Source organism: Bubalus kerabau, chromosome 16 (assembly GCF_029407905.1).
Source record: "Bubalus kerabau isolate K-KA32 ecotype Philippines breed swamp buffalo chromosome 16, PCC_UOA_SB_1v2, whole genome shotgun sequence".
Classification (NCBI taxonomy): domain Eukaryota; kingdom Metazoa; phylum Chordata; class Mammalia; order Artiodactyla; family Bovidae; genus Bubalus; species Bubalus kerabau.
Genome location: NC_073639.1, coordinates 71,594,821 through 71,615,274, shown reverse-complemented (window position 1 = coordinate 71,615,274; position 20,454 = coordinate 71,594,821). Strand labels below are relative to the sequence as shown.

Genomic DNA, 20,454 nt, shown 5'->3' with positions numbered 1-20,454 from the left:
CAGAAGCCCTGCAGCAGTGTGTTTGCCCTCCACTCTGAAAACCCTCCTGGAAAGCACTTCTTCTCACAGGACCATGGCGTGTTACCACTTGGGAGGGAGCACAGCAGACGCAGTGTTCTTGGCTCTTGAGTAAAAGGAAAGGAGTACTGATTTCCAGCAAAAATGCTCATGTGTGGTTTCCAAAAAACTTTCCATACATAGTTTATTTAATTGGATTTAATTCTCTTAGTAACCCTGAGAGGTGTATATTTTCATTCCCATTGGCAGCTGAGTGACCTGAGGCTCAGAGTGCAGTGGCTTGATCCTGACCGTGTGGTCAGTCAGTGGTGGCGTGGAACCACATGAGACCCCACACAGCCTCCTAGAGCCTAGAGCCAGGCTGGCGCAGTCACGTCCATGATCACTCCTGAGCCCCAGCTGGGAGCTGGGAGAGAGGCAGCACACGGAGCGGAGAACGGGCCAGCGGCCAATGGTCAGGGTGGTCCTCTGCGCAGACCAGGTCTTGCCCTGGCCTGCAGGCTGAGAGGTTACTGGGAGGCTGTAAGCTACTCCCCAGATATTATTTGGCTCCCACTCAATGGGAGCTCTGCCTCAATGCATTAAATATGAGAGTTGGCTTTTGGTTTCCTAAAACTAGACTGTGGTAAAATTCTAACAGACTGGGGGCAGTTTTCAGTTGAATATGTGAAAACTATTAAATTCAGACCTAGCGTATGACAACCTTTCAGCTGTGTTCTTTGGTTTTTCCTGAAATATTATTTCCATGAAGCAGCTGCTTTGCCTGAGATATTGTAACATAATTCTATATTTATGGAAAGCTGTTTTTTTTTATTGTTGTAATTTTAAGTCTTGCAGAGATCTAAATTCGTATTGTGGCGTCGCCATGGTGTCTTTTCAGTGAATGTGGTCTACCCCAGAGCCTGATGTTCCTCTTGGGCCCGTCTAGACGACTCTTCACATGAGTAGTTATAGGTGCAGGACCCTCTTGGACGCTTTCTGAGTGCTGTGAGTTGGGTCTTCAGCCTCTTTCAAAGAGGGAACAGTTCAGTTGGAAACCACTTTAGTTCTCTTTCCTGACTTTCAGAAGGGGCTGTGGACTAGCACCACACCGCCCATGTGCAATAGAACCTCATAGGTGGGCCTGGTCAGAGTCCTTTGAACAAGCTCTGCGGGTTGTATAGTTACCCTTGATTGAAACCACTGGTCTCATCCAGTTTTTTTCTCTTTTTGCAAATAAAGCAAGGGAGCTTAGAGCCCACTCGGCTCCAGGAGAGCCGGATGGCTGGGTCAGATCCTCAGAGCAGAAGCAGGTGGAAACTGGGACAGCACAGATGTCGTGTCTACCGTGTTTGCTCTTCACTGTTGAACTTCTGACCATGGGGCCAGTGAGGGTCCCCACTATGGGATCCAGCAGGGAGCATGGTCAAGTCCCTGCTTGCACAGAACATACCTTCTGGAGAGGCTGCCACAGTGAACGTCCAGCTCAGAGGCCCCGGCCTAGCAAGGAGAGCAATCCTGAAGAGTGAATAGGGCTAGCTGGTTGAAGGTTAAAACAACCAGCCTCCTCCTGGTTTTCACCCAAGAACCATTTCTTCTATTTCTGTTCCTACTCTATGAAGTATTTTAAAATGTGAATAATTTGCAAGTACATATTGTTTTTGTTACCCAGTGACATGATTTAAATGTAAAATGCTGTTGCTAAGTTTTCTGAGTTATGTGCATTTTGAGATACATGATATTTTATGGAGCTTGAACCCGAGTCTCACTTTTATTAGCCTCTCAACTGACTCGATTCTTTTCCAGAAGTCTGAAACTCAGTGTGCCCAGCATGCTCAGGGGCAGGTTCCCACTCACCCTGATTCAGATTATAAAGAGGAAGTCCTTCCTTTGTGTGTACAGTTGTAGCACGGGGGCCTTCCTGCCGTCTCGGCACAAGCTGACTTCTCAGTACAGAGAGCAGGGTAACGAGGGCAGAGTGATGCTGAGACCTGCTTAGTGACCCACACAATAAAAGATTGCTTCAGATTTGACCCGCTCAAAGCCCTGGAGGTTGCCAGTGTCCTGAAATCCAGAAGCTTGCTGTGAGTAAGTGCCCCAAACTGCTGGTGCCTATCCGAAGGCCAGTAGAATGAGGACAGTCTCATCTAAAGCTTTTGACTCACCAAAGCACTTGTTCTGCATCCCCACCGAGGCACATCGAAGTCTCAGCCTTAAAGGAAAAGCAGATCGGATGTGAAGTGCGTCAGTGGCATCAGTAACAGAAGGCAGGGTCAGGCGGTGCGAGCATTCTGCTTCCAGAAGGACATCCAATGTGTCTCCTGTCAATGCTGATTGGATGCTGTGCCCGGGTGATAGGAGAGATCTGAGCTGGGCTTCTGTGCTTGACTGTGGAGCTGTCAGAAGCACTGCTGCCAGCCAGAGAATTGGGTTCGATACATTTATAGGCCTGGAGTTTTCATTTGCAAAGCTAGGGATTTCACAGTGGGGAGGGCAGCCAGTTGGGTTCTGTTTGCTTCGGTGTTTCTCCCTGCCCTGCAAGCCTGTCTCCTGCTGATAGCCATCGCCTGAGCTCTTGCTGGGTCATCTTGGAGTGACCTGGAAAGGTCACTACTAACACAGAATTTGAAAAGAATGCTTACTCTGCCTTGGCTGAGTCTGCTCTTGTGCTGCATTTTATCTCGCTGTGTTGCTGACAATCTTTATATCCACCCGAGGCAGAATTACCCTCTAGAACTCCTTGGCAGGGTGGAATTGTCTGTCTTCTATACGTCCTCAAAATTTCTCTCTCTGAATTCAGGTTTAAGGTTAGCAGAGCAGCTGGGCCGAAGAGAAGATGAAGCCAAAATTCGCCATGGTCTTGGCCTCTCCCTCTGGGCGAGCGGGAATCTGGAGGAGGCCCAACATCAGGTGAGCAGGAGAACCCTTTTTGGAGTAGATTTTGTTTCTAGAAGCATGGAAGACCTTGAGATTACTATCCTAGCAGTGATGACATTTGTCAGAAAGTGTTGACTTGTGCTCTTGGGTTGACGTACAAGATATCTAGCCTGTATCAGCCCAGACGTGTTGAACCATAGTAAAGACTTGTCCACTTGTGTGATAGATTTCTCAATAATTTCTTTGGGATTCTTGTAGTATGTGCTGCTTTTCCTCATAAAACCTTAATATGACATTACATACATTTTTTGACAGAATTAATCCAAGAATTCGTAATTATTGGATTTACTGTCTTTGTAGGTTTCTAATTATATCACTAGATGCCTCTTTCCCTTCTCCCTCTCCCTCTCTCTCTTTCTCTCTCTCTCTCTCCCTCCCTCCCTCCCCTCTCTCTCTCTCTCTCTCACACACACACACACAGAGTTCATGTTTCTGCATATGTTCAACCAACAGTTGAAGAGAAATCTCCTTTTAGGCTGGCTCTGGAAATTAGAAAGATCTCTGGAGTGGTCTCTAGTCAAAGATCCCTCTGTCGGGTTGCAGGAGTTGTGAGGTGGCTTTGAAAATCACATGCTCAGCCGCTGAGGCAGCCCTTACCATGGAGGGCGCTGTGTTAGCAAAGGGGCCCAGGATTGGTGAATCCAGGCTCCCATCTGAGGTGCTCCTGGGATTAAGGACATGATGTGCCTGAACTTGTGCCATAGCATCCTGGGATGTTATGGCATTTTACAATGTAAAGAATTAGTCCTCTGTTTTCTGGTTTCAGATATTAAAGTTTTTATTGATACAGTGATTTATAGTTTTCAAAGTACTTTCACTGACTGAGTGTATTCCTCAATAACCCTGTGAGCTAGAGTGATAACCATCCCTTTACAGAGAAGAAGCTGAGGTTCTGAGTCTTGCTGAAAGTCCCCTAGCAAATTCGTGGCAGGGTTGGGAGTACGTTCCTCTCTCCTGGTCTCAGTCCCTTAGTCTTAGAATTCTGTTCTTTACATTTGCATGAATTTAAATTTTGATACTGTTTCTGCCTATAAGTATCAGAGAAAAGCCTCATGGTCCCACTGACAGAAAAGCCGTGAGAGCGGCAGGACAGTGTCTCCTTAGGAGCGTTGTGTGTCTGGTGTTGGGGCATCCATGTGCGTGGACACAGTTCTTGGAGCACGGCTGTGGAGAGCAACATCTGGTTTGGAACAGCCTGCACAAAGCCCCCTCCTCCTCCTGAGAGCACAGCTGTCCTCACGGCTCACCCCCTCCTCACCCCTCCACGTCCCCCGCCTCCACCTCAGGCGTCTCCAGCTTGCCCCTCCCACCCCGCCCACCCACTCCCATCCCAGCCCTTCTGCACTGTGAGGCATAGGGTGAATTACAGTGGCTTGATGACAAGAGCAGAGGCTTTTTGTTTGTTTTAATCAGAATCAGGACTTGATTGCATTAATAGCTGATCTTTCTTCACAACTTTCAGACTCGGAGTCTATTACCCCTGTCTTTTAGATCCCCTTGTCTGTCAAAAATTGATTACACAAACTGTAATTTACCAAGTATGATCCAGCTGATCCCTTTTCAGGTCTGGAAATGGAGACTCTGAAAACAGCTTTCCCATGGCATACCAAGATGTGAGCAGCAGTGGTCTCTAGTCAGGGAATGGCTGGCCCGTAGTTCCTGGAAGATGGATAATGTTCTCTTTCCCCCTTTGCAGCTCTACCGGGCATCAGCCTTGTTTGAGACGATCCGACACGAGGCGCAGCTGAGCACAGACTACAAGCTCTCCCTCTTCGACCTGCAGACGTCCTCCTACCAGGCCTTGCAGCGAGTGCTCGTCAGCCTCGGTGAGAGCGAGCAGTGGGGTTTCCACCCCGAGCATGCACCCCGTGTCTGAGTCGCTTAGTGAGCACTGTGATGAAATACAATTTGTTGTCATGGCAGAACTGAAGCCACAACCACAACCTAGCCTTTGAAAATTCGTTCATACATCCAACAAATGTAGTGCCGCGTGCCGGTCAAGAAGGCCCAGCTCCTGACCTCCGGAAGCTCTTAGTTCATCAGCAGATGGAAGTTGGGGGTCCAGGAGGGTGTGATTTGGTTGTGGAGACAAAGAGGCTTGGCAGGCAGACCCAGGAGCCAGAGGAGGTGTCCTGGAGACAGGGTGCCTGAAGCAGGTGCTCCCACCAGGTTCCCTCTGCCCATCGGCATGTGGGGGCAGGCACCTGAGAAGTCACTGGCCTCTTCCCTGGCTCATCGCCACACATCCTTTAATGCTGCTGTCTAGTACATGTGTGTACTGTCTGCCCTGTGGCTGTGGCACCCCCTCCCCTTACCTGGCTTAACTGTGGCAGCCACCTGATTCCAGCTCTGCTTCTCCTCAGGCCTGCCTATCTCTGCAGACCATTTTCTGCAGCCCAGAAGTTGGGTTAAGTAGGTGTCCATTGGAATTAACAGTGTCTTTCAAGTTGGTTGTTAAGGCCTCACCAATAACCTGTCCTTTGCTTTATATATATATATATATATATGAATACTCAGACTTCCCCTTAAAAAATGTGTCTATTAACTGTGCTCATTGCCTGGGATTACAGTTTATTATCTGTTATAATCACAGTGTTCAGTCTGTCTAGCACTTTGGGGCCAATTTTCCAGTGTGTACAGAAATTGTCCCTGCTGTTCCAGTTAATAACTTAATAGAGTAAGAGGAGACATTTGCATACACACATGTAAATCCGCGCTTATCTGCTGATGCACGGACTGCAGGAAGCGGGGCATCCTCGCAGTGCTGTTGGAGCTGTGGCGTCTGGTCTCCCGCCTCTGCCTGCTCTCTCTCTGGACCTTTGTTCTAGCAGCTCTTCCGTTGTACATTTACGATTGCAAGTAAATCCTCTGCATTGTGTTTCTTCTAACAATCTTCACTTGAAAGGATATTGCTGCATCTTTTATGCTCTCATTTTTGTGCATTAACTTTTACACTAGATTACAGATTAGTTTCTTAGACGAAGTGGGTTTAGAGGTTGGATCAAAAGACTGAGGAAAAATTGGAAAGAGAGGAGCGATTTCAAAGAATTAGAGACCTCAGAGGTTTGAACCCTTTGCCTGTGGGAGCTAGAAGACACAAGAAGCAAGTGTATGGGACCCAAGAATGGAATAAGGTATAAACTCCCAGCAATTATAATGTCACTTATATATACACTGTGCTTTGAATGCTGCCTACCAGGCATCTCCACGTGTAGGGTCTCATTTAGTCGTTGAGATAGGCAGGACAGCTGTCAGGAGTCCTTGTTTCAAGTGACAGAGGAAAAGGCACTCCAGCAGATGGACCAGCATGTGTAAGGACACAGAGGTATAATTTGGTGGGAAATGTGGAAACGGGGCTGGTCAATGTGATGTACGGAGGAGCTGCATCGAGGAGAAATAGAAAGATGGTCAGAAGCTATATCCCAGAGGGATCAACTGTCACGACCAAATCAGAACCAGGCTGAGCAGGAAAGTGAGAGGGTAACCAGAGAGCAGAACATCAGGTCCAGTGAGCCAAGGGGATGGGGTCAGAAGCCAGGAGGCCTGGAGCAACTCGGGGTGAGGAGGGAGAGTGGCAAGGCTGAGGATGGATGCTGTAAGCAGCTCTCCTGAGCTGGCTGTCAGACAGGGACGCCCAGCAGCTTTCAGGAGTGCGGGATCTGAACCTGGGCCTTTGAGAAGGTGGTCCCTGCATGTGGCCTCGGGGGCAGGGGTGCACTTGACAGTCTGACTGAGAGTCTGCTGTGTGTTGGTGTGCAGAGGCCATGGGGCTTCCACCTGCCCGGGCTGTCTGGACCTGGTGGCCATCTCTGATAAGCACACTCCCTGTGGACTCCCAGCCTATCCCTTTGTCTCCTAGGCCATCATGATGAAGCTCTGGCCGTGGCAGAAAGAGGACGGACAAGGGCGTTTGCAGATCTCCTGGTGGAACGGCAAACAGGACAGCAGGACTCTGACCCCTACTCCCCGGTCACTATCGATCAGATCTTAGAGATGGTTAACGGCCAGAGGGGACTTGTGCTTTACTATTCCCTGGCAGCGGGCTACCTGTACAGCTGGCTGCTTGCTCCTGGGGCAGGTAAGATCTCTTTCCTTGGGAACAGGGCAATTAAGACAACAGACTGAAAGTCTAATGAACAGAGGTGGGAGAGATGCGTTACCATATATCAGATCCAGGAGCTAATGTTGGCTTTCAGCAAAACCTCAACCTCAGTGGGTAGCTGGTGGTGGGGCATTCAATTAATAAGACAGCCCAGCTCTTTCATTCCCCCAAGAAATCACAGCTCCTCGCTGGTGAATATGGAAGCATTTATCAAGGAAGACTAAGAACAGGAGGATTAATGTCACCAGCAGCCCTGTTTTTAGGCAACTGTTGTTCATTAGCTAATAAAGCAATAACTGTAAGTCCTAACGAGTTCTTTCTAGATATGATTTAATAATTGTGACCCTTTGTTGTGGTCCAGTTAAAGAGACTGAAATGGTGATGGCAACTCTATCACAGTATATCAATGAAGTCTCATGCTTGAAATTTCTTGAGTTTAGCAAAACCCATTTTTAACCAGTTCATTTGTTAATCTGTTTCAGAAATAAAAATCCCCTTTGATTAAATCAGGATTAAATGTTCAGACTTTAACAGCTTCGCTAAGTACGGAACCACTAATTAGCTGTTAGGGCCATATTTTTTGCATAATAAAATGCTGATGGTTTTACCATGTTGGAGACACACCAGATCCAATTAGAGTTTATTGACTGGGGAAGTGGATCTTATAATTGGGAATCTTGAAGAATGAGCTTCTTGGATATCTGTAAGCCAATTTCAAAACGTTCAACTGCCAAGGCGAACTGACAAGCTTTTCTTGATTACCTCTCTGTCCCTTTAATTTAAAAAATGATTGCTGGATGACAGCTCTGAGGTGCTTCTTGGGTTCTGATTACATTCTGAGAATGCTTATACATTCCATGCCTCAGGATTACTCTTTGTAATTTTCCCCTTAATTCCACATTTCCATAGGCTTCCCATAAAGAACATTCTTGCCTCTGACCTTTATATGCTAACGGTTTTGAGTTGTGATGTCTGTGGTGACTTGGTGAGTGTCAGACACAGTGGGCTGAATCTCTGTATCCCAGCCTGCGGAGGGCCCTGGTACTTAGGAGGATACAGCTGATGATGGAGGCATCGAGCACGTTCTTTCTCTCCATGGTGGTTATGTTTTGGGGACATGATTTGACAGGTGGCATATCCAAATCCTTGTAATAATGAGTCATGTATAATGAGGCTCCTATTGTTTCTCTTTCTGTTTCTCTTTGCTCTTAATTAGACTCTGAAGCTTTCACTGGGGCTTTAATCCAATCAGAGAGGACCAGCATTTTCTAGGGCTGACACACCTCATTACCATTTAAGAATATGTCCTGTGTTTATTGCCAGAAAACCACTGCAGACTGCCTTTGATTTCATACAGCCATCGTTTTTTGCTCCTTTAATCCATTAATGACCATTGACCAGTTGGTCTTATTTAAAGATGGTTTAAAATGTTTTTATCTGGCCTTAATGCTGTGTATTTATTTTGCTTTGCTTTTGTGAAACGAAAGGTCTATATTTGGCTAGTTACAGTTTTTGTCAGGAGTGCGTCTTCTGGGGAGAATATACCTTTGGCATGTTCACGCACCATTCCTCAAAGGGAACTTTCCCTGGTTGCTGCTTCTGAGATGCATCTGTTTTAAAATACGTGAACTGATGTGAACGAGTCATCAGCCCCAGAGCTTCTGAATATGTGTCATCAAAAGCAAAAGCCCTGTCTTGAATTCCCTGTTTTCGTGCACCAGCCCTGATAGTGAAAATTGTAAAAATGGTACCGACCAGAATTCTGAAAGACCTAGATTTTAGGATTTCTTCCCATGGTTTGGAGGACAGCATGCTCGTCGTCTTTGACCTCTTGGTCACATAGCTTTGACCTTGTTGCCCCCTGCCCTCCACCTTCCCTTCCCCTTATACCCCAGGCAGGTATAACGTTGGCTGTGCCTGTCTTATTTCAGGAATTCTGAAGTTTCATGAACACTACCTGGGAGACAACGCAGTGGAAAACTCCAGTGACCTCCAGACGGGCAGCAGCACAGCCCTTCCCACAGCCACGAGCTCGGCCCTGGAGCAGCACATTGCCAGCGTGCGGGAGGTCCTGGGCGTGGAGTCCTACTACTCGAGGTGAGGAGCGCGGTGCTCCTGGGCCTGCCTTCAGATACGAGGGCTTTCGTTTGTTTTTTCTTTTATAAACATCCTACTTGAAGAAATCTGAAATTCATACACTTGTGCTCAGTCTATTCACAGTTACTGCAGCAGAAGCAAATATGTGTCTCTGGAGTACAAACCCCTTAGCAGAATGTCTTTATTCTTTTCAGTAATTTCCTTTCAGACAGGGAAGGGCCTCATCAGACATGCCCATTTTCTAAGATGGGTTTGTAGAATGTTTAAACATAAACATGACTTTGAATTTAACATATTAGCTAATTAAAATTGAGATGCTTTTTTGGTTATAAACAGATTAATAATGAGTTTGTACTACAACTGAACGCCTGTTTGAGAATTTATCACCAGTGACAGGATCTGTGCGTTGGGGGGCTGAGGTGAAGACGTTGAACTTCCAATATCAAGGATAGGGAAGAAAAGTGCTGTTTTTTGCAAATATTGTAGAAGTTATATACTCATGGAAATGTTTAATCATAATTGACTATATATAGAAATATATATATATAAAATATACATTTTATATATAGAAAGTAATTTCCAGAAGGACCCTGTTTCTCGGAAGATGGAAGGAAGAGAGTCCCTGAGAGCTGGGTCATAGCCAGATCTCCCAGACGTCTCAGTCCTCCGTCCTGTGATTAACAAATGTTGAGAAGATCTGTGTCAGAGAATCTGCTGTGTGAACTGGTGTCAGGTCCAGGGACATCTGCTTTTCTCTTGAATGATTTCATTTATAATCATGAAAATCCTAAGATATGGCAGTGATTTCTATAGAGATAGGCGCTTAACTCAGACTCCCGAGTGTATGGTAGTCATTGCCAGCAGCTGGGTTGATCTTTGGGTGTTTATCAAGTCTGAGATGAGCTCTTAGAGAGAAAATAACCACTGGAAAATGGATTGTCAAGGCCGGAAGGGGCCCTGGTGGTCATCAAGGCCAACTCATTATTTGACGGAAGCCGGCACGAAATGGGACTTGCTGACAGCGAGTTAGTGTCAGAGCTGGGATCAAAACAGTCTCAGTCTCAGCCACACTCCCAGGCCAGTACTGGTTCTGTTTTTAATTATCAAAATTAATATCATACTTGAGACAATAGCCGAAGCATGTAAGAATGTCATCTCTAGCTTCTGTGTGTGGGAAGCATGAGCAGGCATCAGCCATATGCGCACTCTGTCCCTCTGTTTCTCCCCCGGCTGCCGAGCATCTTGGAGCATTCCTGTCTTTAACGCTGGCACGTGGGGTGGTGACCACAGGGGCTTCGCAGAGTGGGAACCCCTCGAACTTGGATGTAAGGCTACTCCCCGAGATTCAACTATAAATGACCGTAAAATAGATTAGGCCAGGGTACACAGAGCTGCTTTAGCAGACAGAAAGGTGCTTAGACCAGTCTGATTAACCTGTAACCCAGTCAAAGGTATTGCATATCCAAAGCAAGTGTGAGAGGGGGAAGGGTTGGTCAGCATTACAAACACAGAAAAGGGACCATAAGTAGGGCAAACTTCAGCCATGCCCATTTCTGATCTTGTGCACAGGGAGAGAGAATCTTGGCAAAAGGACTCTAGGTCCTGTGGGAAGGCTATTCTCGTCGTAGTGTACAGGCAGTCATTATGTACTCCTTTTCCCTGCCCTTCCACACTTATTTGAGTGCCTACTATGTGCTGCATCCGTTGGAGATCCGGCAGAGTGGTCAAGGTGGCAGGCATAGCTCCTGCTCTGAGGGGAAATGAAAAAAAATAATAATAGAGCAGATATGGTCTTTTAATGAAAATTGCTGTAAACACTTAAAATTGCAGGGGGTAGTGAAAATGTGTAAGCAGTGGGGAAACCCACACTGGGAGTTGCAGAGGGGTCTTGAGGAAGGTGTGTTTGATCTGAGTGCAGAAGGATGACGAGAAATAAACTAGATGAAGGCCACTGCAGGCAGGATGCACAGGGTCTGCAGTGACCCTCAGCGGAGAGACCTCTCAGGTGATCCTGCCTCCCTGATGCTTTTTGTCAGACTTTCTGATGATCATTTGGTGTCTCATGACATCTACTTGCAGATATAATGTGTACATAACAAACTGGCATACTGATTTGTACAACTCTATGACCTCGGTTGGTGGAAGTGAGCTCCATGAGGCCAAAGATTCTTTGAGTACATTTATAACATGAGGTTTTCAAGCTTGTAGGGCCACACTCCAGAGCTTGAACTGAGATGAGATCATGGGGGGACCCGCGTGTGCAGCACCTGCTGTCTGAACCCCTGTGCATGCAGAGGTGGTTTCTGTGTGCACCGTTCTTGCCGCAGCCAGGACATCGAAGTCCATACCAGCCACTGAGAGGACTCAGCCTGTGCGAACGTACAGCCTTCTCTTATCTCAGTTTTCCTGGACCTAGGTTGAAATTCATCCTGAGAAGGAGAGGGTTACCCTTTGACTTAGCAGCACCCCCTTGTTGGACACCATAGTTTAAGTCCAAATGCTTGTGCCTGAGCAGTTCTTTTACAAGATACTGGAGGGTGACTAAGTTTGCTTCCTGGTGCCTTTTGATTTAGAAAAATGACTTTGAGGTTATAGTTCAGCCCTTCATCAATGGCAGGGAGAGAGGAAAACACTGTAACTTGCTTCTGTTTCCCGCATTAACCTTTTCCTCTCTGCCTGGGACAGAAAGTTCACAAGTCAGGGTGCCTCCTCAGGGGTCTCCAGGATGTTGGCTGGCTTGATGCTCAGCATCAGTCTGGGGGGGGCTGCCCTCAGTAGCTTCAATCCCGGTTTGAACACCCAGAAGTGAGGGTCTTTCCTGTTGCTTTGAACTTGTCTTATTAGAAATTCGTTCATCTTTTGTGACCTCAAACTCAGGTTCTTAATTATGATATTAAAATTGAATACTTTGTTGGCATGGTTTGAATTTACTAAAATGGAGTTTTTGTGAGACTGGTTTCTGCCTCACAGTTTCAAGAAAGCATTTCAAGTGACAGATAAATTATTTCTCATCTATAAAATGAGTAAATATTTTTAAACTGTGGATATAGTAGACAGTCTCATACCCTAGGAGTATAAATTGGTTTAGCTGTTCTAAAAATATTGGATTGGCCAAAAAGTTTGTCCTTCTGCTTTTCCTGTAGGTAGTCTAATCTCCCTTTAGAGCCCTGTTTAAAGCTTGTGCTGTTTCCATCAGGAACATCCAGTCCCTGTAAGTCTAACTCAGGTCTCTGCTATTCTCCATGGTCGCTAACAATCGCACCTACTTCAGTCTTCCTTGTTCCGTAGTCACCTGGGTTGTGTCTTCCCAAGGAGATGGCGATGCCATGGAGAGCAGGTGCGGTGTTCTCTCTGAATTCTCACTGTCTAACACAGTGCCTCGCCCAGACTGGGACGTCAGTGACTTTGAAATTTAGTCACCAGAAGGTGCGCTGTGAGCACTCTCTGCTCATGCTGGGCTGGCTCACCAATTCCCTTTTTCCAGTGGATGTAAAGTGCACAGTGTGCCCCTAGAAACTGAGTCTCCGCGCCTGGGGGGACACCTTCATTCAATCACCCAGTCTGGTCATGATATCCTTGTTATTCTGCAGACCATTTTTGTTCTCCTTAATGGCATCTTGCTGCTGAAAGGAAGCACATTGCTACAAAGGAGTTTCTGAAAATGGATTTAAAATAAAAGACCTGCTTTTTTTAAGTGTTTAATAAGAACTTCCAGTCACTTCCTCCCAGATCAAAAGAGGCATAGATTGAAACCACTGTACAGAACATGAACCTCCCATAAGGGAGCTGTTATGAATTTCAAAGCACATCTTCAGCTTTTAATTCTGATCTTTAGCTAGAGCCTTGCTGCTTCCTGGGCACCTGGGACAGTGCAGTGGCACTTTGTGGGTGCTAAGCTGACAGGTTAGAATACTAGCAGGGCCATGTTCAGTGGTAGATCTGATCTGGTCTTACCCAGGGTCTTTAAATAAATTGCAGTTGTAGACTGCACTTGTAATAGGGTAAATATTCCTTCATTAAATGAATATGAAATCTTGATATACTATAGCTGCTACTGTTTTTTTCTTTTGGTGCTTTTCTATATTTCTGAATTTTCTATAGTGAAAGTTATTTTTATAATCAAATGTATTTTCTTATTTCAAAACACTGGTAAATTTAGAGTGCATCAGTTCATAAATGCTGATACCTCTAGTTGATTCTAGCCTGATAACAAGGGACAAATGTTAACAAAACTGACAATCCCAAGTGCTGGAGGAGATGTGGGTCCACAGGATATCTTATATGTGGCTTGGGGAAGTAGATTGGCATGACCACATCAGAAGATGGTTTATCATCACCTTCTGAGCCAAGTAGTTGCTTACCTTTTGACCCAGGCACATAATATAATATATGTGTAATATCCAAGAGAGGATCTTGTACATGAGTGGGAATCTTCAGAGTCACACTGCAAGCAATAGCAAAATTCTGGAAATACAGGCCATCGGTGAGAGAAATGATGAGTAAATAGTGCTGCAGTTAGCCCCCAAGTGGAATATTGGGCAGCAAACAAAAGAGATGAGTCATAGTGAACCTCTTATTAAATAAGTTAAGTAAATTGGAGAAATATTATGCGAAAAAGTAGGTCCCAAAAATACTACCTATAGCATGACATCTTTATTGATAGAGTTAAAACAACTGAAATCAAAATATGCTTTTAGGAATAAAGCAGTCAGTTCAGTCGCTCAGTCATGTCTGACTCTTTGTGACCCCATGGACTGCAGCACGCCAGGCTTCCGTCCATCACCAACTCCCAGAGCTTGCTCAAACTCGGTGATGCCATGCAACGGTCTCATCCTCTGTCGTCCCCTTCTCCTCATGCCTTCAATCTTTCCGAGCATCAGGGTCTTTTCCAGTGAGTCAGTTCTTCATATCAGGTGGCCAAAGCATTGGAGTTTCAGATTTAGCATCAGTCCTTCCAATGAATATTCAGGACTGATTTCCTATAGGATAGACTGGTTGGATCTCCTTGCAGTTCAAGGGACTCTCAAGAGTCTTCTCCAACACCACAGTTCAAAAGCATCAATTCTTCGGCGTTCAGCTTTCTTCACAGTCCAACTCTCACATCCATACATGACTACTGGAAAAACAGCCATAGCTTTGACTAGATGGACCTTTGTCAGCAAAGTAATCTCTCTGCTTTTTAATACACTGTCTAGGTTTGTCATAGCTTTTCTTCCAAGGAGCAAGCATCTTTTAATTTCATGGCTTCAGTCACCATCTGCAGTGATTTTGGAGCCCAGGAAAATAAAGTCTGTCACTGTTTCCATTATTCCCCATCTATTTGCCATGAAGTGATAGGACTAGATGCCATGATCTTCGTTTTTTGAATGTTTAGTTTTTTCACTCTCCTCTTTCACTCTCATTAAGAGGCTCTTTAGTTCCTCTTCACTTTCTGCCATAGGTGTGGTGTTATCTGCATATCTGAGGTTATTGATATTTTTCCCTGCAGTCTTGAGTCCAGCTTGTGCTTCATCCAGCCTGGCATTTCGCTGATGTACTCTGCATATAAGTTAAATAAGCAGGGTAACAATAAACAGCCTTGACCTACTCCTTTCCCAGTTTGGAACCAATCCATTGTTCCATGTCTGGTTCTAACTGTTGCTTCTTGACCTGCATACAGATTTTTCAGGAGGCAGGTAAGGTGGTCTGGTATTCTCATCTCTTGAAGAATTCTCCACAGTTTGTTGTGATCCACACAAAGGCTTTCGTGTAGTCATTGAAGCAGAAGTAGATTTTTTCTGTAATTCTCTTGCTTTTTCTATGGTCCAGCGGAATATAGCTAGAGGCAGTAAAACTTCTGTGGAATGGACAGGCAGGGAGTGATGGCCGTGGGCTTGGGGGTGGGACTTGCCTCAGACTGGGGAGGGGGTGGGCTCTTTGGGAGGTAGCAGATGATTAGCTGTAAATTGCTCTCTAGCTGTTTGGGCTGGTGGGTTTATGAGTACTTATGACTTTATTAAAAATTAGTGAATAAATATGTGAAAACAGGCTGCTCATGGATCAACAATGAACCAAAGATTATGATTAATTCAGTCCCAAAGAGATTCCCACCCCCCATCTCTGCTAAAAGAGGGGGAAAAAACCCAGAGCTTTTTAAACAAGTGAATTGCAAAAGCAAGATTGCAACTAGAACATATTTAATTGATGAAAACGGATACTTGATAGACTGATTTAAACTACTTCTATCTGTCCTTTTAAGCAAGTAAGCAGTGGTCATTGCTTCATTGTTGGCTTATTTTAAATTACAGTGAGCCTTTGAAAGTTTAGGGCTTCTCTTGTGGCTCACATGGTAAAGAGTCTGCCTGCAATGTGGGAGACCTGGTTCGATCCCTGAGTTGGGAAGATGCCCTACAGAAGAGAAAGGCTACCCACTCCAGAGTTCTGGCCAGGAGAATTCCATGGACTCTATAGCCTCTTGATGAAAGTGAAAGAGGAGAGTGAAAAAGTTGGCTTAAAGCTCAACATTCAGAAAACTAAGATCTTGGCATCCGGTCCCATCACTTCATGGCAAATAGATGTGGAAACAGTGAAAACAGTGGCTGACTTTATTTTTGGGGGGTCCAAAATCACTGCAGATGGTGATTATAGCCATGAAATTAAAAGACGCTTACCCCTTGGAAGGAAAGTTATGACTAACCTAGACAGCATATTAAAAAGCAGACACATTATTTTGTTAACAAAGGTCCGTCTAGTCAAGGCTATGGTTTTTCCAGTGGTCATGTATGAATGTGAGAGTTGGACTATAAAGAAAGCTGAGCGCAGAATAATTGATGCTTTTGAACTGTGGTGTTGTAAGACTCTTGAGAGTCCCTTGAACTGCAGGGAGATCCAGCCAGTCCATCCTAAAGGAGATCAGTCCTGGGTGTTCACTGGAAGGACTGATGTTGAAGCTGAAACGCCAATACTTTGGCCATCTGATGTGAAGAGCTGACTCATTTGAAAAGACCCTGATGCTGGGAAAGATTGAGGGCAGGAGGAGAAGGGGAACGACAGAGGATGAGATGGTTGGATGGCATCACCGACTCGTGCACATGAGTTTGGGTAGGCTCCAGGAGTTGGTGGTGGACAGGGAGGCCTGGTATGCTGTGGTTCATGAGGTCGCAAAGAGTTGGACATGACTGAGCAACTGAACTGAACTGATAGTCCATGGGGTTGCAAAGAGTCGGACACGACTGAGCGACTTTCAGTTTGAAAGTTTAAGGCTTTCTTCATGATATTTTCTAATTCTGGCAAATTGCTAATCAAGGCTGACCTCCCAATTAATCCAGACTAGTAAAGCTTTATTTTGCAAATCAAATATTTTTTCTTATCCCAAATTTTTTCCCAGAATTCTATGAAGTAAAAGTGGATATAATATTTGGGGACATTTATTTTATCCCTTAAAGAGTTTCCAACTTCATTCTAAATTAGGGCAGTGCCATTTTGAAAATATTTTATGAGCATGTAGCCCAGTTTGTGCCAAAGCTGATCCTGAGCTTGGAAATGCATGCATGAATAATAGCCGGAATTCTTGGGCTTACAGTAGCTGCCAGTGTGGAGCATGCAACAAATGTGTGAATTATTAATCCACCATATGTGAAACACTATGGAAAAGGTCTAAACCAGAAAAAGACCATGCCTCAGTTTGCCCCTCAGGGGTCAAGGCAGTGGTTCAGGAGGTTTCCTCAGGGGTGACATTTGAGCTAGGCCTGAAGCAGCTCGGAGAAGGCAATGGCAACCCACTCCAGTACTCTTGCCTGTAGAATCCCATGGACGGAGGAGCCTGGTAGGCTACGGTCCATGGGGTCACGAAGAGTCGGACACAACTGAGCAACTTCACTTTCACTTTTCATTTTCATGCATTGGAGAAGGAAACGGCAACTCACTCCAGTATTCTTGCCTGGAGAATCCCAGGGACAAAGGAGTCTGTTGGGCTGCCATCTGTGGGGTTGCACAGAGTCGCAACTTAGCAGCAGCAGCAGCAGCAGCTGAAGCATGAGGCGGAGAGGTCATTCTTAGCAGAGGAAGTCCCTCACCCGCAGAAGAAGTCCCTCACCCGTGGGACCTGGAGCAAGGGAAGGGCCCAGGCCTTCAGCTGGTGAGTGGTCATTGCAAGAGGAGGACCCCTGTCCTGTGTTGCAGGAAATGTCATCCCTACGTCCCAGTGCTCGGCTGCTGCCTTCAGAGGCTCGCCTCTTTCCTATAAGATCTGAAGTCAAGCTCCCTTTCTGATAGGGTGGGCTTGCCGGGCTGAATCTCTTATGTCCTGTCTTCTTGTGACAAGGCTCATTCCAAAGGGTGGGCTTTATCTCTGAGGTGACTCACACAGGCTCAGCTACATCTGAGGAGAAAAAATAAAATAAAAACAACATGATGCCAGGTTAGGGATTAGAGCACTTGAAGAGACACAGCTGCAGAAATGAGTGGAACATGCTGTAGATTCTGGTCTTATGCCCCGGATTCCTAAAGTTGGATTCCTTCCAGAAGGCTGAATACGAAATGAGTACAGAAGGCCCTGGTAAGCTTCTTAGTGTAAGTCAGCAGCTTAGCAAGAAGGATAAGTGTAGTTGGTCTTTTTGTATGACCTTTGAAATAGCCTAAATTGAATCTCCTCTTGTATTTCTCATGCAATTTTCTAAAAGCAGAATTCTTGAAATTGCTCAATATGGGTTTTACCATTATTCATAGGAAGAATAATCTGGTGAATAGTAGAATCAGCCTAAGGACAAAAAAGCAGCAGCAGTGATGCAAGGCACACCACTTGTGCCAGTCATTGTGCCAGGGTGGGGTCCCCCGGCCTGGAGCTATGACAGGCCCGGACTTCCCTGGACCAGGGGCCGACATGCCTGTACCAGGGCCACAGGGCAAGGGCGACTCTGGTAGGTGTCCTGGGGCCCGGGCAGGGGCAGTGCTGGACACCAGACACTTCTTTTATGTCTCATCCCAGATCCTTTGTTCATGGTCCCAAAGCTTGGAGTGGCATTTCTGTTAGAACACGGGCTGGAGGAGAGGGGTGAGGCAAATCCACCGACCAGTCCAGTCAGTGCTTCCCTCTCAGGCCCACATCAGCCTTGGCTGGCTGTTGCCATAACCAACTTTGTAAAAATTCTTTGAACTAATCAAATCTCAATATCTCTGACTTTGTATATCCTGCCCTTTGCCCCAATAAAATTCCCTGGTCTTTTCTTTCTGATTGATTCTCTGCAGCTTTATCTAACAATCAATATTTAAGACATTTAATATATAACTCTTGACTTGTCTTGCTTTGGGAAAATAACCTCAGTGTAGCCACCAAGTTCCTCTTTGGAATGGCTAAAATAGGTATTGTTTTCATCTCATTTGTACTTTTACGGTTTGAGCACAGTGGTAAGGAGGCCCTGAAGAGGTGCTGTCCTTAGGGGAGCGCACTTGACTGTCAGACCACAGCTCACACTGTGCTGGTGGGGTTTTCCTCTGGTAATGCATGGAGCACCTCAGCATTTCAGAGACGTGTACCACAGACATGTTCCTTGCCCTGGGTCTGCAGGTCCACTGGGGTGGTTCTGCTTTAGCCAGCCTGTTGGGCTTAGGTCTCTGTGTCTTATTTTTTCTGTGACCAGACAGCACTCTTCTCAGAGCAGAAGCCAGGATCACAGGAGTCTAAGCAAAACCATCAGGCTCACCGCTTGCTCACATCCCATTGGCTATAGCAAGACATGTATGCCGTGGGACACGGACAGGACAGGAGTCTCTCCTGCATGATCATGTGCTGAACAGGAGCTCAGACTCCCACCCGCAGCGCCCCTGCAGATGGTCAGAGACGTGATGATCTTTGTTCAGGCTTCCTGCTTCTGTTACCTTTAGTATCTTTCATGGACCACTTTCTGCTTCTCTGTCTCCCCCTCAACGCAGCACATACCCTGGTGTGAGCCAAGCTCTGCAAGCCCTCCTCCGTCTTCTCTGATGGCTTCTCATCTTCCTCTTGCTCCAAAACTATGGGCGTTTCCCCATGCTCACATCTGATTATTGGACTTTCCCTTGGAAAGGTCGCCTTCCTCAGGGACACAGATGTGCATGCTTGCCCAGTGTCTCACTTGATTTCTAGGCTTGACCTTACCCCTGTATACAAGCAGGTCCCATGGAAATGTCCTCAGGCTTCCCACATCCAAAGTCAAACCTCTTCTCAGGTGGTACCCAATCAGGTTCACCTGTATTTCCAGCTTTCCCACCCTGGGCTCGCTCTTATAAGAATACGTCCGCGTGACCAGTCTGGCCTCCCTGGCTCCTGCCTCCTTCTCCTGCTTCAGTTCCCTTGGCCCTCTGCTGCCTGAGGAGTTTCCCCAAAGCTCCACTGTCATCTGACGGCTCCCACACACATCATAACGCACAGAGAATGCTGGTGGCCGAGGAGCACCTGGAGTGACTGGGTCAGCAGGCCCCGTTGTTCCATATGGCTTGTCTCACTCCAGTGCCTGGAGTCAACCCTCTGTTCCAACAGGGGTCAGGTTCCCCCACCCCCTGCCACCCCCCCCCCCCACCTCCACATCGTGCACATTCTCCTGGGTTTGCATTTACTTTCTTCTTCTGCCAGCGTGGGATCCCCTGGAGTCCTAACCCCTGGGGCATTGCTTTTCCTGGAAGTCTTAAGCACACATTGAAGGCAGGATTTGCTTACACAGGTGGCTAGAAGTCAGAGTGGGGCAGGGGGTATTAAGGAGAGAGGACAAAGTAGGGGATACCTGCTGGGAGCTGACCACCCATGCTTCCCCCCTTCTTTACCTACCAACCAGGATTTAGAAAAGTCTGGGCATGTGGTACATAGAAGTCTCATGTATACTCATTGGGTAGCTAAAATCAAGTAGGACAGACTGGCTCAGTCCCAATAGTATTGTCCCTGAATGGCTGGACAGTGACCAGGTCTAGTGATTGTGTCTTATCTCTACAGTCCCAGCTCTTAACAGTGCCTGGTACTTAAGAGGCCCTCAGTGAGTGTTCACTGGATGAGTGGATGAGGAAAGGAGGGAAAGAACTACTCAGGGCTAGGAGGACTCCTTCCTTTGACCATGAGGTCAGTATGGCATCATTGATGTGGCAAAGCATGACACAGGTGGGAACACGTTTTATAGTTATTTCCCATATTGCTCTAGTCTTTTCTTCCCACTTCCACCCCCATGAAGTACCATGAAAGCACAATTTTCAACACTCAAAGAGGTGGACCTAGATCAGATAATTAGTGCAGACCTTGAACTTACATCCACATTACAAAACTTGGCCCCTAGGCCAGCACATGAAATTCTTCTGAGTCTTAGTAACACATTAAACTT

The 20,454-nt window shown here is 46.2% G+C and overlaps 1 protein-coding gene across 14 annotated transcripts in view; it reads left to right on the top strand.

Moving 5' to 3' along the window:
• TTC28 (tetratricopeptide repeat domain 28) overlaps nt 1-20,454 on the top strand; it is a 580,310-nt gene that overhangs the window by 486,546 nt on the left and 73,310 nt on the right. For all 14 annotated transcript variants that reach the window (XM_055549377.1, XM_055549381.1, XM_055549379.1 and 11 more), the window contains 4 exons: nt 2,798-2,907; nt 4,631-4,760; nt 6,794-7,012; nt 8,968-9,133. In XM_055549377.1, the coding sequence (XP_055405352.1) occupies nt 2,798-2,907; nt 4,631-4,760; nt 6,794-7,012; nt 8,968-9,133 (625 nt within the window). The remainder of the gene's footprint in view (nt 1-2,797; nt 2,908-4,630; nt 4,761-6,793; nt 7,013-8,967; nt 9,134-20,454) is intronic.